Raw genomic sequence first — 20,933 nt, forward strand, 5'->3', positions numbered from 1 at the left:
CATGCATGAATTCATAATTCATGTACCCTTACCGTACAGTGTTACCATAACTTTAGTTCAAGCTTGTGGCAGCAGTTCCAAATAATTTGTTGGGTGCCATGCAATGAAAAATACCTTTTCACAAAGTTCAGTGGGTGCATTTTCCAAAAGAATGCTTTAATTCTGAAAAATAAAGTTGGTGCCACACGAAACTCACGCAATGTCTTTTAATATTATTTATTAGATATGTAGGCTACATACCAAAAACGTCATGAATATTAACTGAGATACCCCATTATGTTGTGAGCAGTGGGCCTACGTGTGCCGTCTAATCGGTCTGTGTCTATGTCTGACCTGGGCTGGCACATGTTCACGTTAAAAAAGCGTGTGCGTGCACGAGCACTATAGGGCTGGGAAAAAAAATCGATTTGATTTAAAAATCGAGTTGGTAGGTCAAATCGATTCATATTTTCAAAAAATCAATTTTTTGATTTTTTTTCAGTCCAAATACAGTATAAATAACTTGGATGTTTAACAATCTTTGTTGCACTGCACAGTGACTTTTCAGTTAGAGAAAGGGTTTGCCTTTGCAATTTTGTTTATGTTGATGCACTTTAATTAAATACAATAAATATTTTTAAAATATATTTACAGTTTGCAGTTAATTTGTTTTAAATGGAAGGGGGTACAAATCAAATCGAATCGTAAATCGAGATTTTTTTATGGGAAAACAAAAAAAAAAATAAAATAAAAAAAAAAAAAATCGCCCAGCTCTGGAGCACTACGGTCACGCGCAAAGTGTCCCGGTTTTAGTTCCGGGAAATCTGGTCACCCTAATTTCTGAAGACTATGTTTAACTCAGCAGGGTAAATCCAGACAGCTAACTAGACCATCTGTCCAATCTGAGCTTTCTGTCGCATGACTAAAACAACTTTTGAACGCACACACGTTCCCCGAGGCTATTTAGCAGCGGCACTGTGCGGATATGATATAGTCGCCGTCAGCGGTAACGTTGCGTAAACAGAAAATATTTAGGTAAATCATTGCTAAAACTAAAAAAATATCGACTCTAGGGAAACGAATCAATTTAAAAATAGTCACCAAAAAACATAAGATTTCGCCCTCTTCCAGATAAAGAAAACCAGAACAAAAATAAAGCAAACAATAAGGGTGAGGGGTATGGTAGGAAAAGGGGTATTGGAATTAGGATGGGGGACGAGTACCTTATTGCAAATTTTAGACACGATTGAAATATTTCATTTCACAGATTCCAACTTTGGTGTAGATCTTGTTCCATTTGTGTATGTGATCTCTGATTGTTACATCACGTGATTGTACGAACCGCAGTCCATGTACTGTATATCAGACTCAAACAGAGTTTCTTACTTGCATGGAATTTGCGTTGGCGTGTTTGGTGCAAAGTTTTCTGGATGAAGCGAGGAGCAAATTCAAATCATCTGCAAACATTCATGAGTCAGGGGATTGGGACAGCCAATCAGCTGTTGCACAGACAGAGCTTCTTCGCAAACAGACATCAGAAAAAATAGATTTGCTCGAAGGCGCTCTTGGGCCCACTGTAAACAGGATTATAGTTGTATATCAGCGCTTTGCTCTCCTCGTCCTCAGATTGAAATCTGTGAAAGTTCTTCCTGGCTGTAAAGAGAGAAAACAAGGCAAGATTAACAGATCACAAAAGGCTTTCTGGTGCAGCTACTGACTATTGAAGAACCAAAAATAGTGCTGTGTTCATACCTTCATTGACAAAGAATTCAGCCACGTAGAAGGTGGTCCTGACTGCCGATGGAGAGTGTGGAATGTAAGGCCTTCCCCATTCAAATGCATTTTTCTCTGGATGCCACTGTGACCCATAAATAGGGTAATCATATGCTGCCGATGGGTGAGGAAAGAGAAAGTCTTTCGTTAGATGTATTACTTTGCTGTAAACTTGTACCGAGAAAGTAATGCTGCATTGTTCCTACCTTCCATCGTTGACACAAACTCCGTTTTTCCATCTGTATTTGTGGAGAGAACTTTGTAAAACTTCTTCAGCTCCTCGTTTGTGTTAAGAGTCTGAAAGAAACCAAGAGGTGAGTTACAATCTACCCGATTAAACAATGTACAGTTTTCTTTTTTGTGCTTTCTATGTCGTGAAAAAAAAAGAAAGAAAAAAGGCTCATATTTTACCACAAACCAGTAATATTGGTGTACTCTAGTACACAAATATTCTCAACACAATAGTAATAAATTACACACCAACACCGCCAAACTCCATTTGTGAGAGTTTTCCGTCAGCGGCTCATTGGCCAGATCCTCCATGAGTTCAGCTGGGAAACCTTGAAACATCCTGCTGTCTTTGGTTTCTGGAAACGGGTCATACAATTATCATTAAAGTGGGTTTTTTCACAGTTATAAACATAAGATACTTAAAGCAGTTGATGTAAAGTAAGTCTGTTTTTGCTGTATGATAACTCTGTGCTGCTACAACCTTGCCATGAAACTGAGGAGTAGTCTAAATGTATGTATATATTATTTGCCCAAACACAAACGTAGGATAATGACAGCTGGAGACTTGAGGCAGAGGTACGGTGCAGATCAACAGGTGGTTATTTCCCCAGCAATTAACACATAACTTGGAAGCCATGAGCGCATCCAACAAAACTGAGTACCACAGGCAACATGTGGTCCAGACAGCAGCCGTGCTAGATGGTAAACTGGCAGCCTTTTATAGGCTGCCACTGATCTTATCGACCCTACCATAGTGCCAGGTAAGTCTGAAATGTACTCAATTCAAACACTTATACACAAAACAACAACCACATCAAACACATTTCGACTAATCTACTCTTATCTCAATTTACTTGCATTTGTTACCTAATACAATCACACATAGTTAGTTCAGCAAGTACAGTCAATTAAAGTACTCCAACACCCCTCCGCCACCTGAAACATGGTATCTCCCGGAACCTTTAAACTGGGGCCTGATACGCTGGGGACTCTTTAGCCTGAGGACTCTGGAGAGGAGACACCAACTTTCTATTGTACAAACAGCAACAGTTAACCTGCATTCAATTAATCAGGCAACTACTATACTGCACATGTTTAGGTAACCAAACTAGCAAACTGAGCACATGTGTTTCTCTTGACAGGGCTGGCCTCCAATCACCACCAGCTGCAACCTTCACAAAACATGACTGTTAATATTTTCCAATAAACATTTAAAACTTGTGCCTCCTTTTATTTACCTGTAACCTAATGAGCTACAGTGTACTAATGCTAAAATATTAGTGATGAAGAGCACCTTCATTACACTAAGCTACAGCGTTACAACAAAGCAAAGGTGGCCTTTGAACCCATACACAACTTGTCAATCTAATTGTTACGTTTAGATAACTCTTTATAAAATAAATTATGTGTAGCTTATGGTAACTAGTTTTGGTCATGTTAATACATTTCGTAACAATTAATACTGATGGAACTTTTCTCTAGAGCCCGACCGATAGAGGATTTTTAAGGCCGATATCGATACAAATATTTGGGGATTTAAAAATCCGATATTCAGATATATCGGCCGATATATATTTAAAAAAAAAAAAATAATCCAGTAACGTGTAACAAAACATAAACAGATGTCCCTAACATTACTTATTTGTAGTTATTTATGAGTCCTCACTAAAATAATATGATAATGCAGTTTAAAAATAGACTTTTAGTGTCACAACAGAACAGCGGAACATCAAAATATATTAAAGTTCTGATAAATAAAATGTATAAAAATACAAACTTAAGATATGAAACTTAAAAGGGTTAAACACAAGTGTTGCCAACAGGGATGTTGTAGAGCGCCCTCTGGTGGACAAACTACGCAATGCCAACACTCAGAACATGGTTGAATGCGGTTTTGTCCGTTTTTATTTTAATTTTTAAATATTAATTTACCATTATAAATGCCAATACCGATAGTTTCGAAAATGCCTAATATCGGCCCGCCGATAATATGGGCCGGGCTCTACTTTTCTCACTGATATAAGTAATCAGTGGTACATCTATTAAGGCAAAGCTATACCATTAGTGAAGTCCAGAGGCAAGGGCACACCACTTGTGTTGGTAAACGACAGTACCGTCTTTCCACTCGTCAAATACGCCAGCTGCTCAAACCCAAGACAGGTGCCCCACACAGGAAAATAGTCGCCTCTCTTGTTTGCCTGAAACATCAAAATACAGTCTGCAGCATAATGCGGCAGCAACACACTAACATCTAATTTACTAATATTTTACATTTTTACCTCAATAGCAAGTTCATAAAAGATTTTTGCAGCTCTTTGATAACCAGACGAGATGATGCTGACACCTCCGCCTGGGTAAAGGATCCTGGTAACACAGACACAGCAAATGAGTCACGACTCCCAAAGAATCTAAAAAAAAATGTTTAAACCTACAAATACAGGGGGTGGACAAAATAAAAGAAAACCTTACCATTTAATATTCTGGCCTTCAAAGGTTTTGATTCAACTCAATGTGGCACATTTTGAGGTTAATGTGTTGCCAAACACATCGTCAGTTGACTACTTTCCACATCATATGATTGTGCTTGGAGTTGATGCACCTAAAGTTCAGCTATACTATATAAGTTCTGTTTACCTGTGTATTGCTTTGCACTGTTAAATATTGCTAATTATATAAAATCTATATTTTTAACAATTTACTTTTGTATCTGCTATTGTACAATTTACAGTAGTTTCTGCTGGTGCATCAGCCATAAACTTAGCAGAATTATGTAATGTGGAATGTAAAAGTCCTTATGGAAAAAATTGCATTGGGAAAAAAGTACTTCATGGGATAATTGCTTCATACCAGTGGCCTTAAAAATGTCAATTACATTGAAAAACGGATCATTATGGCCTCAACTACAGTGTTTTAAAGGCACCATAAAGTTTCAGTTATTTTGTCCAGCCCTGTACATACTGTAGAGCTGGGCAATATACCGATATTATATCGATAGATATCGTCTTAGATTTTGAATATCGTGATATGGCATAATTGTTGTCTTTTCCTGGTTTTAAAGGCTGCATTACAGTAAAGTGATGTCATTTTCTGAACTTACCAGACTGTTGTAACTGTTCTATTATTTGCCTTTACCCACTTAGTCGTTATATCCACATTACTGATGATTATTTATCAAAAATCTCATTGGGTAAATATTTTGTGAAAGCACCAATAGTCAACACTACAATATTGTTGCGGTATCCATATCGAGGTATTTGGTCAAAAATATCGTGATATTTGATTTTCTCCGTATCGCCCAGCCCTACCTGTACATAAAGTTAACTTTCTGAAACATACAGGAGCCTGACATACAGTAGCCTATATCACATCAATATTATCTTTATAAATGACCACATACATAGATCACATCAATATTAATTTTGGAACATACTTCCACAAACAAAGCAGAGAGGCTTTGACAGCTAAATTGGTTATTATATTAGAACACATTTACCCATTAATGGAGTTGAACAGTGTTTTATACTCCTCCAGTGACTGGTTAACCCTGCAGAAAAGCAAAGGGGAGGTTCCAGTTTGGAAACACAGGATGTTACACAAGCTCTTTTGTACTGGAGGAATGACAGTTATGAAAATAGATAACAACTCACATGACAGGTACAACCCTCGCTCCCGCTGACTCAAGGAATTTGACATAAGAGGCAGCGATGTAAGCGGTTTGATTTGGTTTTGGGGAATAAACTTCTTGAGCAAGTACACCTTTTGAGAGAAAAAAAAACAACCAGTTTAGATATACTACACTGTAAGCATTCTGTCACTTTCCAAACTAAACCAACAGTAAGTTACAGCTTTAGCCTGCGTCACTGCTGTCGTCAAAACGTAGCTAGTCAAGTTAATGTTGCAGTAAATAAACGAGCTAAAAGTAAACGTATAATTATAAACTTACCAATTATAGGCCTGTCATTCCTCTTGGCTGAAGAATAAAACGGTAGACACGAAAGAGAAATGCAAAACAATAACAAGAGCATTATTCTAAAGGTAAAACATACTGTAGCTCGTTTAAGTATCGCCATTCCGCCGCCGGTTGCATCTTTGTCCACACTTCCGGGCAACACTTCCGGGCTACGTCCTTCAGAATAAAAGCATCCAGTTCGACCTCAAATGACCCACTTACAGTCAGAGGTATTTGAGTTATTCTCATAGACAGTATATAAGGTTATTCTATGCACTGAATTGAGAATGACACAAGAACAGGTTATGAAAAGAGAACTTTATTCAACAAAGCACCAATATTTATACAGAAACATCTGACTTTTCCCCTTGGAATTTCTTTTTCAGCATGAAAATATTTAATTTGTTTCCATTGTATCTCTAACGCTGAGTGGACTTTTAACTGTTGTCAAAATTCTCCAAAAATTTTGAAACATTAAAAAAAACTGTACAAAAAATAGAAAAGAGGCAAAAAGTGAGAAGAAACAGTCATTGGACAAACAACAAACGATAAATTACATTCTTAAATTGAATCATCTGATTTCATGTTATGTACTGTCTGTGACGGTATAAATAAATCATTGAATTTAAATTAAATAGTCTTTTTAGAGGAAGAGCTGCTAAGGTGTGAGATCACGAAGATGTATGAAAAGCTACAACACAAACAACACGCTCAAGGATGAAATTATTGAATTTGAAAATATTTTTAAAATAAAGTACAGTGCATCAAAAATGACTTTGTTGGCAACACTGGCTGTCTGGTCTTCCCACTGTTGGACGAGGGACAAGGTAAGTTATGGAAACAAATAATCTAAAGATTTTCCATGACAACCTGTAAACAAAACAGTTTAAGTAGCTTTATGTTTCCATCACAAAAGTCTTTGGAAATCTATCATTTGTAAAAAAAAAAAAAAAAAAAAAAAAAAAAACTGCCACATTTCAGGATAGGTGCAGATTCCTGCAGCCGCTGCATCTTCAGTCTCTTGAAACCACAAATAGATGATAAACTTTAAAAAAAGAGACGTCTTATTCTCAGCACACCTCGGTGACTATGTTAGGAAAAGTAATTTGTGATTCTTTTGTTGCAAATGAGTCCACTTCCTTTGAAAAAAAGGTTGCGTGTATCATTTTAACATTAACAAATCATTACCACATTCTCTTTGAGATGTTAGCATTATTGCCATTAATAGGTACAGAAGAAGACTGGCAATCTCCATCAGCCTCTGTGTTGCATTTAACATTATGTGCCACCAGGTTGAATATGAGGAGAAATCTTCTGGATTGCTTCAGAACACTAAGGGGCGTTCCTTTAAGACACAATCCACAAAATGATTCCACTTCCACAGTGTAGCATCAACCTTGACGTTAGTTTACCATCACAGATTATATCTTGGCTGTGGTCAAGAGTTTGTTACTGCCTCTTAATAATCTTCTCGCTACTCAGAAAGAACAGTGTTAAATGTGATCCTCGGCTTTAAAAACTACAAAATGCTACACCTACTGTAGCACCAAAGATGGGCTGAAAACGACGTCCTTTTTTTTTTTAAGAAAGACACTCAAATCTAACGTTTACAGTGGCTGGGGTGGGCTCCTTCGTGGAGTGGTGTGGGGTGCAGGACTTAAGAGTTTTTATGGGTCTCGATGCAAAGAATGATGTACTGGTTGGAACAGCTCCGCGTGTGCTGGCCCAGGAGCAGACCTGAGGTCAGGCTCGATGACTGGCCCATGACAGACATGTGGTCCGCTCGCCATGTCTCACAGTGCTTGTCCACCACTCGGAAACCCCTGCTGGTGGAGCCGTGCCAGATACTCTTCTGAGGCCTGACAAGTAGATGACAGAATATATTAACAATAAAAAATCTAAATAGCAGCAGACAGACACAGACAAACAAGTAGGGAGTCAAGTTTACTGACCAGAAGGGGTCAGCTAAAACATCCCGGCCGTCAAAGGAGTAAATAGGTATCCTGGCATCCCATGGTCCCCCGTCGCCATTGAAAATTGACCGCCAGTTCCTAAACATCACATCTCCCTAAAAGAAGAACCATTGTGAGTTAGATGCAGCCAGAAGTTCTTTTTCTGTAGAGGGCTCCCTGCATTATAAAGGTTAAAGGTATAGTAAGTGATGTTAATCTAATACGGTTTTTGCCATATTTAGTGAATATCTGCACACGGTCACCTAGCGCTCTATTTACTGTGTGCGCTGCAAAAAAAACATTGGTGTCAATACACAGCCCTGTGAAAATGAAAAACAAACAGAAAGGAGTGCACGAGGCACAAAACATTGTTACAGCCAACAGTTGATGGTTGATGAATAGATAACTAGAACTGCCAGTTGTAGTTATCTGTCCGTTAATCTGGGGGGTGGAGCTTCTGAAGGGGCGGTTGTATTTGTTTGGCTGTTGAGTTCAAATATCAACAATCTTTGTGCAGAATCACTTGCTGTACCTTTGGTAAGTGCTAGTGCTAGTGAAAAATAAATTTTAAAAAAACATCAGCAGAGCAGGCTCACCCTGAGGTTGGTAACGGGCAGAGTTTCCCTGAAACCAGGATAGACCACATGGACCAGGTCTTGCCTTTGGGAAGAAATGAAGGCGCGATAGTTTGGAGCCAAACCCATCGCCTTGGCTTGTTCATAACACATCCGGTCGGCTACGTCGAGCCCCATCATGTCGCCTGAGTGGGGCTGGTTCAAAGCCACCAGGTTGAGCTGGAAGGAGAGGAAGCAAAAGATCGGTGTTAGTCCACTGTAGGATACTAAACAGGTCCTTTTTGTCATTCCTTACAGTTAAAGGTGCAGCAAAACTAACTTTCTGTCATATTTGCTGAAACTGACCCTATGTTCCAGGAGAACTACATTAAGCAGGTAATTAAAAAAGAAAAAATCCGGCTCCTCTGGCACCACCTACAGCCTGTAATGTGATTTGTAAAAATCCACCACTGCCTGTTCAGATGCACCAATCAGGGCCGGGGGGGGGGGGGGGGGGGGGGGGTCTAACTGCGTGTCAATCAATGCTCAGGCACACACATTTCATAGCGTCCTCCCCTCCCCCTTCCCCGCGCATGAGCTGCAGATAGGTTTATCACGCACAGCTCTCCCTTGTGGGGGGAGGGGCTTAGGAGACCGTTTTCGGCTTTAGCAGAAACGGGGGGAGGGACTGAGAAGTTGTCGATGTTCAAGTCCTGGATCTTCACAATCCTACCTACAGCACCTTTAAACAAATCCTCAGAGTCTAAAGTGAGCCCTGCAAGGGTTAGTCTGCAATAAAAATGCCCTACATTGTCACAGTTGTCATGTGTTTTGACCACACACAAACAAATTTAATTTTTCATAAAATAATTTTTTACGTAATAATAATAAATATTTCATAGCATACCTTTCCAAATTCATTGTTGAAGAATTTTTAGGAATTCATATTTCACTGTAAAAAGTCAACTTAAGCGAGAAGTGGTAGTTAAAATAATAGTCTTATTGACACTCACCCTTTCTTTAACTGAAATTATTCTTTCCATCAGGTCTCCTCTTATCTGGTATGCAACTCGGGGCTAAATGAATAGTTGAATATATGTTAAATGGATGAATAATGCATACAAAGTACAACATTCCACAACAGCATTTTTTTACTGAGCAAAAAAACATAAAGACAAGCAAAACATACCTCATCTTGCGGGATAATGTTATTGGAGAGGTAGATCAGACTGCCAAGCTGTGGAGACAAAACACAGAAAGATTAAGACTGTAAATTACATGCAATATGTAGTCCTTAAAGTGCTCATATTATGCTCATTTTTAGGTTCAAAATTGTATTTACAGGTTGCACCAGAATAGGTTTATGTGGTTTAATTTCCAGAAAACACCATATTGTTGTTGTACTGCACATTGCTGCAGCTCCTCTTTTCACCCTGTGTGTTGAGCTCTCTGTTGAGTGAGGCATCTCACTTCTGTTCCATATTTGTTGGGAGTCGCACATGCGCAGTAGTTGAAAAGTATGAGGGCGTGCCACGCTAGCAGCTAGGCGAGCATTATAACGTGTGTTACAAATTGACGCACGTTCGTCACAGAAGTAAAGGCTGGACTACAACAGAGCTGTTTGGAGCAGTTTGTGAACAGTGTTTTCTGTTGGAGATGATAAGACCCTTTGGGGTGTACGTTGGGCTTTTTCACTTTGTAAACCTATAACGTGCACAAAAAGATATACAACACAATAAAGGAAAGGGGAAAAGCCAACAAGCACTAACAGTTTGTTACATTACATACGCACACACTGTATTAAAGTTACAGGACAGTGGAAGCATTTCACTTGTACAACCGTGTTTCAAGAAATACTCTCCATTTTTATCAATAAAGAGCATTTTGTCAAATAAGGCTAATGATTGATCACTGGCCTTTAACATGTTTCCAATAACCAGAGATGATGTTAGAGTGCTGATTCAAAGCCAGTGAATAAGACCTGAAAGGAACATATTTTCCAATTAATGGATTCGGACAGTTTTCAAATTCAAATCAGGAAACTCACTCAATGCTTCGCTGACCATGAAAACGACCGAGTAATAAACAGAGAAGCAATTAAACTTTCTTTTACACCATTTCATTTGCAGACAAGCCCTGACCTACATGTATATTACCGCTTCATTTTTCAGACTGTTCTGACAGTAATGTGCATATGTGATGCTTCTTAATTATGTATCATGTCAATGTCATTACATTTCTTTAAAGGTCCCATGACGTGGTGCTCTTTGGATGCTTTTATATAGACCTTGGTGGTCCCCTAATACTGTATCTGAAGTCTCTTTCCCGAAATTCAGCCTTGGTGCAGAATTACAGCCACTAGAGCCAGTCACACAATGAGCTTTCCTTAGGATGTGCCATTTCTGTGTCTGTAGGTATTGAGGAGGAGAGAGGGGGGAGCAAGGTGGAGGGTGGGGGTGTGGCCTTGACCAACTGCCACTTTGCTCATTTGAAAGCCATGATGTCTCTCTCTCATGGGTGGGCCAAATTCTCTGGGTGGGCAAAGCAGAAAAAGGGAAGGTAACCTTGCCCCTTATGACCTCATAAGGAGCAAGATTCCAGATCGGCCCATCTGAGCTTTCATTTTCTCAAAGGCAGAGCAGGATACCCAGGGCTCGGTTTACACCTATCACCATTTCTAGCCACTGGGGGACCATAGGCATGCTGGGGGAACTCATATTAATGTTAAAAAACATTTCATGAGTGATTTGATGTCAGATTTACCAAACCTAAATATATAAGACTAGTCCAAGTCAGTACCTGTATCTCTTTCCATCCCTGGGAGACTTTAAGGAAGAGACTTCCTGTGGCTGTGACGTACGCCAGAGTTCCCTCTGCATCCCTGACGGTGTGCTGCATCATGCTCTCACGGCTCGCAAATGTTTTCAGCTGAGAAACAAATAACGAGAAGAAACCCTGAACCTCTCTCTGTAAACATTTATACGGATATATTATTGATTTTACAGCAACATGGTGGGTAATCATGCACATGTTAGCAAAGCATGCTGGTGTATCATTTATACATAATTCAACAGCCTGGCCAGAAAAACACTTACAGATGCTGTGTTACCCGAAGCTCCAGGAGGTCCAGCGGGTCCAGGAGGTCCAGGGGGGCCGGCAATGGTCAAAGCTGCCATAACAAAAATGTCAACTCCTTTCACACAAGCTCAGCAGCTACAAGAATGTCATGTAAACTTAGAAGACTATTTCTATACAGGATAACATTTTGCTGCTCATCACGTATGTATGACTGATGTATTATACCTGAGCCATATCTTGGGGTTGACACAGAGGGTCCTGGAGGCCCCGGTGGCCCAGGAGGGCCGACCGGTCCTGCTCTGCCATAGCCTGGGATACCTGGTGAACCTGGAACCCCAGGGTGGCCTGGTGGACCAACGACAGACTCTCCTTTGGGTCCCTGAAATGTGTCAGTAGGAAGTTATTGATTGCTTTAGTTGGTACATCTTTTGTCACAAAGATGACACAGCGTGTATCCATGGAATTGCGACTCACCACAAGTCCTGGTCTCCCAGGGATACCTGGTTGCCCGGGAAACCCTGCCTCCCCCTTGTTTCCCTTCTCGCCTTTAATGCCCACGTCACCACTTACCACCTGTGGTTACACACACAGGCAAGGACACACACACACACACACACACACACACACCTGAAGGGTGAGTTTGATGGCACTTAAAGAAGCATGCCCTCAAATAATTTTTTTTTAAAAAGCACTTCCATAATTAAACTTACCCAGTCTCCACTACGAAAAAATGTGTCTAGAACAGAGAAAACAGAGGAGGGAGTTATAACTTATTATACAATTCAAAAACATATTCTATTTTTCACAGGATGGTCATTCAATTATTTTATTATCTTTTTTAAAGGTGCCCTGCCACACAAAACCGTTTTTACTTTTTTTGAAATATGTTAGGTCCATATGTGTTTGTGTTATGTGGTGAATGTGAAAATGAACTGCTACCTTCTCTGTCAGCTCTAGCCACTGAAAAGAAATAGGCGGAGAAATCAGGCCAATTACAAAAGCTGGTCAGTCTGACATCATGTTGCCTGAGCTCATTACTATTCATGAGCTTGCCCAGTTGTGCTGGGTAAACGGTGCTGACAGCCAGGCTCTCATTGGCTAGCTGTTAGCCAATCAGATTCAAACAGCTTAGCTTGTTGAATATTAATGAGAACTGGCAGAAATCGAGCTGTCATCCTGTAGGCTTTCTATACCACGCTAAAATTGCTTGAAACAAGGTAACCAAGGCATTTTTTCCACAAATAAATGTTACAGAGTCGATGGTAGAACTTCAGCCATCACCACAAAGTAATAAAATACGTGTGGCAGGGCACTTTTAAACACCAGGAAAGTGTTTTGGAAGTACAGAGAAAATACAAAATAAAATGTCCTTCTTAAGATAAAATCCGGCCTTTAAATTCACTAATTTTAATAACCCATTTTTCCTTTTCATTATGGATTATTCTTTCTCTTTGAATGCATTTAAAGGGATTTACATTTTTATTTTTCAGTGTCTATACATCTGAGAGCGGTTAGTGTTGACTCACTTGGTGGCGCCGGTATCCCAGGAAGGCCTCTATCTCCCTTTTCTCCTTTTAGTCCCGTCTGACAGTTACCTTAGACACAAAGAGCCAAACTTGAGTTAATTGCTTGTCCTTACATTTGACTTGTTGATGCAGAGATTGGTTTTAAATTTAAAACTTTGTTTATTGAAAGTATGTTGTACATTCGTTTGTACTGCTGCTATCCTGAGTATTCTGTAAAGCTAGTCTATATCAAAATGTTTGGATAAAAGTGGTTCAAAAAACATTCAGGATTTATAATTCATGGCAAACATAAAAGGCAACCCAACCTACCCGCTGCAATGGTTCCATTGGTATTAAGCTGAAATAATTGAGCACAAACATATCAGCAGCAGTCAGTGATGACTTAATTTGGAAATCATCAACTTCAACAAAGCTTGAATTGCTTTCAGAATAAATATCAGGTTAATTATCACTGAAATATATATATATATATATATATATATATATATATATATATATATATATATAGTACAGGCCAAAAGTTTGGACACACCTCATTCAATGTGCTTCTTTATTTTCATAAATATTTACATTGTAGATTCTCACTGAAAGCATCAAAACTATGAATGAACACATATGGAATTATGTACTTAACAAAAAAAGTGTGAAATAACTGAAAACATGTCTTGTATTTTAGATTCTTCAAATAAGCCACCCTTTGCTTTTTTTGATAACTCTGCAAACCCTTGGTGTTCTCTCGATGAGCTTCATGAGGTAGTCACCTGAAATGGTTTTCACTTCACAGGTGTGCCTTGTCAGGGTTAATTAGTGGAATTTTTTTCCCTTATTAATAAAAAAGCAAAGGGTGGCTACTTTGAAGAATCTAAAATATAAGACATGTTTTCAGTTATTTCACACTTTTTTGTTAAGTACATAATTCCATATGTGTTCATTCATAGTTTTGATGCCTTCAGTGAGAATCTACAATGTAAATAGTCACTAAAATGAAAACGGAAACGCATTGAATGAGAAGGTGTGTCCAAACTTTTGGCCTGTACTGTATATATATATTTTTTTTTGTTAAATTACATTCCATTATCAAATATTAAATCATCTAAGCTGTATTGTTAATATCATAATCAACATGAAAATGACACATGCAGATTTTCTGTGGATGTGATGTTAGTAACTACCTCATTTTTGTATAGGCAATAGGCCTTCACCTTTCCAGACTGGACATGCAGCATGCAGGAATATTTTAGAACCTGAGTGATAAAAGGTTATGTAGTACCGGTGTTACACAGAGCAACACACACACACACACACACGCACGCACGCACACACACATCGGAAGGGAGTTTGTGATTAGGAGATAAGTCTGAATGGGCTCAGCAGGAAGTGATGAGATTGTGCAGACAACTGGGGTTTAATGAAGATAGACTGACACTTAAGATGCAGGTTAGTTGTCACACTAAAGGCCTGCAAAGAGAGTTCAATCTTGACATTGACTATTACACAGCATGTGCTAAAGGAAATAAAACAAGCATAGTAGCATCTCTTATAGACTCATATGTATCTTTTTTAATCTTCCAGGCCACCATGAGTAAAATGAACATTTACAATATAGACAGCAGGAGGAAAAGTTCACAAGCACAGGCAGTAATAAAACATATTTATATGACATGTTTTATCAACAACATGGATGCACGGACGGAAACTTACGGGCATTTTGCAGTGGGGTCTGGGAGGGATGGGGAACACGGTCTTCAATAACCAGGGGAGAACGGGAACAGTAAGCACGTTAATAAAACACGTGATGATAGAGTCAGATCTGTGTGTTGATGAATGCGTGTGCGCTTACTCCTTTGGGGCATATGAATATTCCTGGGAGGCCCGGCAGCCCAGGACGGCCAGGACGGCCCTAAAGAGCGCAATCGAAAAAGACCAGACAACATTAAATAGAAGAAGGTAAGAGAAGAGTGAGCGTTTTCAACAATTTAAAGTATAACGTGAATGAAAGAGTACTGTAGGTGCTATAAAACTAAAAGTAATATCAACATCAAACTGGCACAAATCAATCACTTTCTACCACTCAATCACCACAGGTTTCATTTGCAGATATTGAACCAGTATATTCTGTATTATTTCACAAACTTCTACAGTCTTTTTACAGGTTCAGGTGTGCGACTCACCGGCAGGCCTGCAGAGTCCCCCTTCTCTCCTTTTAGTCCCATCAGGCCTGGACGACCCTACACACACACACACACACACACACACACACACACACACACACACACACACACACACACACACACACACACACACACACACACACACACACACACACACACACACACACACACACACACACCAAAAGCATCTAAGTTACAACAATATGGAAAGTTAGATTGGATTTAACTTTAATGATTCCCACAGGCACATTTGGGAAATTGGGTTTTTGTTGACTGAGTCAATGTGTGATTTAATTTAACGTTGAAGCCAAGGCGTAACTTCGGGTTCAACATTGTTGTTTGAGAGCTCCACAATTGTGCAAAACTGAAATTTTTGGCACTCCGATCATTTTTTCTGCCACAATTTGAGCCTTTTCTGCAACAAGTTATGGTGCTATAATCCCCCCATCCCGCCCTGTAAATTACGCTTATGGTTAAACCTATCAAACAGCAGGTGTATTGAACTTATGGGTTGAAAAGCTGTGTTTTTCATAGCTTAAGTCATACTATTGTCACTTGAGAACATTACAAATATATATATATATATATATATATATATATATATATATATATTATACATAAGGAAGTATTAGTGTCTGTGTGCCCTTTTATTCAAATAGGAAATGTTTGGTGAGTTCATGGTGCTTACAGGCCTTCCAGGAAAACCAAATTCTCCTTTGGGTCCTGGTGGTCCAACAGGCCCCTGTTAGGAACAAAACAAAGTGTCTGACAGTACATCTTAAACACATTAACAGCGCCTTCATCCATAGCAGTGGAAACAATTAGAGTTAATGGTGTTATAAAACATGAAAAGTGAAATGATTTGCCTTTGGTGCTGCCTGCTAAAACTTACTGGAATTCCAGCGGCTCCGGGTACACCATTATCTCCCTGCAAACAAAGATACAGTTACACATATTTTTTGGATGTTTTCAAAACCATGCGTATGACTCATTTTACAATAAGGTGTTACTGGTGTATACTGATACTCAAATCCTGACCAACATGCATACACTAAATATCCATAGAAAGTGCACGCAAAAAGAACAATGCAAGTAAAATGATTGGGATCTAGAAAAACAGTGACAACAAATATAACCTTGACTCCTTGGGGTCCCACTGGACCAGCCAGGCCTGACGTCATGGATCCATCTGCAGCGATGACAAATCCTGGCTCACCCCTTTCACCCTGCATGCATACACACAAGTAAACAATCACATAAACCATGTAGACAGAGACTTAGACATTAAGTTCTGTTAAACTGTGTGTATAAAGAAACGTAAAAGTTCATTTCGCGTATATTTAGTCTGCTTAGATATTGTTTATGTACATAGACAAGGCATGCGTTTTCCACTTACTTTCAGTCCTGGAGGTCCTGGAACTCCTGGCAACCCCATGCCACCCTTTGGACCCTGTGGTCCCTGCAAACATTTAGGATATTTATTTACAAAGTAAGATAACTTCATATCTAACTTCTGGACTCTGTTATTGAGTTAAAATAATTTCTCTTCATGTTGTCGTATCCATGTTCGTGCACTGTGTCATAGGGATGCACCGAATCCAGATTTTTGGGGTTCGGCCGAATACCGAATCCACGGGTTAAGATTCTGTCGAATCCGAAACCGAATACCAAATCCTACTCCCATCCCCAGTCCATTAACACAGTAAACACATTAATGAAGTAAACAACGTTTACATTTCTGCCGAACTAAGGTTCGGCAGAAACCGAACACCGTCAGAAACTGAACCCCGTCAAAAAAGCCCAATATTCTGCCGAACCCAAATCCTGGATTCGGTGCATCCCTACTGTGTCATGTACAGTGCTTCTGATGTTACTTCTGTTTGGAAAAAGAAACCCTGACAGCTGAAAGCATTAACTGGATCAAAGGTCTGTTACACTCTGCAAACATAAACCAACGGTAGCTATCTAACCACACATTTGCTGTTGTCAGGACATCATCATCAGTTGGTTTCTGATTTTTATCTGATACTCACAGCGGATCCCTGAGCGTCAAAAATCCCTGAGAAGTTGAAGGCACCATCTGTATCATTAAGTAGAAGCTGAATAAGAGGCAGAAGGAGAAAAATTGTCAATGTAATCAAACTGACTCAGTGAAAAAAATCAATCACTCTGGTTACACAATATTGCCGGCCATTGAAGTTTGTAACCCTCAACATGGTAGTAGAAAAGTGGCACTAACATTGGACTCTCCCTTTTGGCCTACTGTAAGTAAGCCTCGTCTTGATTGGCTTTGCTCAGGTGCTAGCATAGACTGTATAAAATATGGACATGATCTCCGTGACATCACCCATAAGTTTCTGAAAAGCAAAAATTAAGCTCAAAGTGGGTGGCTTCCGGTGGTTACAACAGTTGCCACCCTGATGGTGCCTGGTATCGCCATGATCCGGAATAATCCAAAAATGGGCAAAGAGATGCAGTGTAGATGGAGCTGAGGCGGGCGTCGAATGTAAGCTACAGTCTATGGCAGCCTCCTGTGACGGCAGCCACCTGTCACTCAAAGTGGCCGCACCGCTAATTATGCACAATTTGAAGCCTTAATATAATTTAAACGGGTGAGTTGTGGAAAAAAAAAATCACGCCCTGTACAGTTGTCATGAAGGGGGAACCAGGCTATACCAAAACCGTTTTTTTGAGAAGTAAAGGCATTAGGCATTTTAGCATTGGGGTCTATGGGGATTGGTCTATATCCACAACGTTCCACTTCCGGGATTGCTCCGTTGCCGTCGGAAATTCCACCGGATTTCACTATTTTCGGCTGGATGTCCGGTACCTTCCGCCCGACCCTCCTCCACAGTGCTGTGGAGGAAGGTCTGGCAAAGCAAGACTAATGGGGATTTGACTGCTTCTGCTTGCATATTTCTGCTGATAATCCTGCTTTTCCTCTGAGAGAAACTATGAGCAGCTGCTCTTGGATACTTATAAATCACTGGACTATACATTTTTTTGTAGACATAGTAGGCTATTGTCATATTTGAACATTTTTCTGCGTGAGCGTGGCCTACCAATAGCTCAAGCCTGTCCTAAAGTGACTGTAGCTAAAGCTAATTAGCAGCAAGATGCCACCCTTCTCCATAGAGGACTACTACAAACTCCTTCAGAAGATTGCAGTTCTGGAAACCAAAATGTACCGGTTAGAAGTAAACGTGGAAGTGAACGGATCATGTGGAAATGACACCACTTTACCACTGAACCAAAACAATGGACAAAAGCATGCTAACACACAGCTAACTAGCACCAGCAAGACCACAAAGAAACAGGAGGGCTGTGGAACGGATAATAAATCTACAAGCGGTAGTCCTCCCTGGAACTCTTTTGGTGCAAAGCCTAAGAGTAAATCATTTTCCTGGGAAATGGGAGGACGACTAACGGGCAGGGCACAGCACCCTGAGATTTGTGATACGACCGGCTGGCCTGCATTACCATCCAGGCAGAGCGCCTCTTCAACCCCTGTACTTAGCAGGACACAGCCGTGGACAACTGCAAAAGGGAAAACCACCAACAAAATGCCTCCCCAACAAATGAGTGTGCAGGTGAAGAACAGATTTGCTCCTCTGCTGCAGGACCCTGGACATAACCTGGATTACGTCTCATCGTCACACAACAGGGTAAGGACTGAGAGCAATTCTAAAAGTAAAAAGCTACAGGGAAAGCTAATGAGTGGGCCCCAAACTCTGATTGTGGGTGACTCTGCTGTGAAAGATATAAAAAGCAGTAAAAACACCAAAATACCCAAAGACATGGTGTCTGACTTGACCCAAAGAATCCAGGATATCATAGCAGCACACCCAACTGTGAAGAACATTATACTGCATATAGGGTCAAATGATGTTGTAAAGCAAGAGTCTGAAGTACTGAATCGTGACTTTATGAATCTGCTGAACGCAGTCAGCTCCATAAATGCAAAGGTGTTTATCAGTGGCCCTATACCGCCAGTCAGAGGAGGAGCTGAGAGATTCAGCAGACTGCTGGCACTGAACAGATGGCTTTCAAATGCATGTACCAACCATTCTCTGCAGTTTATTGACAATTTTAACATTTTCTGGGGCTGCAGACATCTTTTTAAAGCAGATGGACTCTTCCTTAACAAGCCAGGAGTAAAGCTGTTCACCTCTAGCCTACTTTACTTTCTGCGCCACACATCTGCTCCCTTGGCCAAGGACACGAGACAAGATGAACCAAAACAAGAGGAAGACACAACAAAGTGTGGCAGTGATTCACTACAGCCCCCACCTGAGCAAAGATTTGATCATGGGAGACCAAAGAGCGGAGATGAGAAATCTCAACTCCCCATCTCACCCGTCCAACACTCCTCAAAACCCTTTGACAACCACGACAGCTTTGAGGACCTCTTTAAGGATACGTCACTCTCCCCTCTTTCCCCCATCCCCATGTTGGAGTTCACTGACCAGATGAAGCAGCTGGTAAATGCTGGAACCAAGTATGCCCCCCTTCCTTCTCCCATCGTAAAACGCCAGGCACCTATCCCTCCTCAAGGACGGCAGCTGACTCCTTCTCCCCAAACTGATAAGGATGCTTGTGTGCAAAATGCAGCAAGCATTAACTGATATGGGCCAGGTTTAGGCTGCATGCCTAGTAGCACTCATGACTCTTTCCAAGACAAGCCTGGGCCCTGCGTATTAGATTCTTCCACAATGTATGTTGTGATAGGTCATCGAAAAAGAATGGTGAATAAGCACGTAACTGCAAACTTTGCAAATTTAGCATCCATTCCTCGTCAGCCACAGTCCGTCCCAAAAAATGAAAACACACTAACACTAGCACTACTAAACGTTAGGTCTTTGGCGGGAAAATCATTTTTAATCAATGATTTTAATATTAAGCACAATCTTGATTTTATGTTTTTAACTGAAACCTGGTTGGACCATAATAACAGTGCTGCTGTTCTCATTGAGTCAACCCCCCCTAACTTCAGTTTTATGAGTGAGAATAGAGTGAATAAGAAAGGAGGTGGGGTCGCCATTTTGTTTAATGACTCATTCCGATGTACGCGAATATCTTACGGAAATTTTGCTTCTTTTGAATATGTGGCTCTTCAGCTAAGATCCTCCCCTCAAGCTATACTTCTAAATATCTACAGGCCACCTAAATACTGTGCAAACTTCTTTGATGATTTTAATGAACTGCTGTCTATAATCTGTATTAACTTTGACCGTGTAATTATTGCTGGTGATTTTAACATTCATGTTGACAACCCCCAGTACCGAAGGACAAAAGAACTATGTTGTGTTTTTGAGAGCTATGGACTGACTCAGCATGTGACACAGCCCACGCACAATAAGGGGCACCTCTGGACCTCTGGATCTCCAAGGGTGTAAACATTTCCAAGGTTGTGGTGACTGATGTTGCTCTCTCTGATCATTCCTGTGTTTTCTTTAACGGCACTATCTTTGTGCCCAAAAGTGTTCAAACAAAGTTAATCAGAAAACGGTATATCACTGAAAACACCAGTGAATCATTCATTCAGCTTTTCTCCTCTACACCCGCCCTCACTGGGGCCTCAGTGACTGAGCTTGTAGATAATTTCAACTGTAAAATTACGAATGTTATTGATGCTATTGCTCCCACTAAGGTCAAAGCTGTCTCTGGTAAGAAAAGATCTCCATGGAGAAATTTTATAGTTGTGAGAACAGAAAAAAAAG

At 40.2% G+C, this 20,933-nt stretch overlaps 2 protein-coding genes across 3 annotated transcripts in view; both read right to left on the reverse strand.

Moving 5' to 3' along the window:
* Positions 1 to 748: 748 nt before the first annotated feature.
* On the reverse strand, positions 749 to 6,074 carry ggh (gamma-glutamyl hydrolase (conjugase, folylpolygammaglutamyl hydrolase)). Its single transcript, XM_028569516.1, has 9 exons — positions 5,927 to 6,074; positions 5,631 to 5,739; positions 5,477 to 5,527; positions 4,263 to 4,347; positions 4,043 to 4,181; positions 2,233 to 2,339; positions 1,959 to 2,049; positions 1,732 to 1,866; positions 749 to 1,632 (listed from the first exon to the last, which is right to left on the reverse strand). The coding sequence occupies exons 1-9, from the start codon at positions 6,051 to 6,053 to the stop codon at positions 1,514 to 1,516; spliced, it is 963 nt and encodes a 320-aa protein (XP_028425317.1). The 5' UTR covers positions 6,054 to 6,074; the 3' UTR covers positions 749 to 1,513.
* Positions 6,075 to 6,231: 157 nt separating this feature from the next.
* LOC114549095 (collagen alpha-1(XVIII) chain-like) overlaps positions 6,232 to 20,933 on the reverse strand; it is an 83,128-nt gene continuing 68,426 nt past the window's right edge. The window contains exons 25-45 of one of the 2 annotated variants that reach the window (XM_028569253.1): positions 17,247 to 17,312; positions 16,610 to 16,672; positions 16,350 to 16,439; positions 16,106 to 16,141; positions 15,902 to 15,955; positions 15,214 to 15,270; positions 14,883 to 14,942; positions 14,744 to 14,785; positions 14,215 to 14,286; positions 13,352 to 13,379; positions 13,043 to 13,111; positions 12,227 to 12,252; positions 11,991 to 12,089; positions 11,742 to 11,895; positions 11,534 to 11,607; positions 11,238 to 11,366; positions 9,628 to 9,675; positions 9,452 to 9,514; positions 8,481 to 8,678; positions 7,885 to 8,000; positions 6,232 to 7,791 (exon numbers count right to left, since the gene is read on the reverse strand). In XM_028569253.1, coding sequence (XP_028425054.1) covers positions 7,590 to 7,791; positions 7,885 to 8,000; positions 8,481 to 8,678; positions 9,452 to 9,514; positions 9,628 to 9,675; positions 11,238 to 11,366; positions 11,534 to 11,607; positions 11,742 to 11,895; positions 11,991 to 12,089; positions 12,227 to 12,252; positions 13,043 to 13,111; positions 13,352 to 13,379; positions 14,215 to 14,286; positions 14,744 to 14,785; positions 14,883 to 14,942; positions 15,214 to 15,270; positions 15,902 to 15,955; positions 16,106 to 16,141; positions 16,350 to 16,439; positions 16,610 to 16,672; positions 17,247 to 17,312 — 1,746 coding nt within the window. In that variant the 3' untranslated portion in view covers positions 6,232 to 7,589. The remainder of the gene's footprint in view (positions 7,792 to 7,884; positions 8,001 to 8,480; positions 8,679 to 9,451; positions 9,515 to 9,627; positions 9,676 to 11,237; positions 11,367 to 11,533; positions 11,608 to 11,741; positions 11,896 to 11,990; positions 12,090 to 12,226; positions 12,253 to 13,042; positions 13,112 to 13,351; positions 13,380 to 14,214; positions 14,287 to 14,743; positions 14,786 to 14,882; positions 14,943 to 15,213; positions 15,271 to 15,901; positions 15,956 to 16,105; positions 16,142 to 16,349; positions 16,440 to 16,609; positions 16,673 to 17,246; positions 17,313 to 20,933) is intronic. The other variant, XM_028569254.1, reaches the window with a different exon arrangement.

The sequence above is a fragment of the Perca flavescens genome, chromosome 22 (genome assembly GCF_004354835.1).
Source record: "Perca flavescens isolate YP-PL-M2 chromosome 22, PFLA_1.0, whole genome shotgun sequence".
Taxonomy (NCBI): Eukaryota; Metazoa; Chordata; class Actinopteri; order Perciformes; family Percidae; genus Perca; species Perca flavescens.

Coding starts and splice junctions, on each gene's coding strand:
- ggh (XM_028569516.1), bottom strand. CDS start 6,053: ATGGCGATACTTAAACGAGCTACAGTATGTTTTACCTTTAGAATAATG. Junction 5,528..5,630: donor GCGAGGGTTGTACCTGTCAT/GTGAGTTGTTAT, acceptor GCTTTTCTGCAG/GGTTAACCAGTCACTGGAGG. Junction 4,348..5,476: donor CTGTTCAACTCCATTAATGG/GTAAATGTGTTC, acceptor CTGTGTTACCAG/GATCCTTTACCCAGGCGGAG.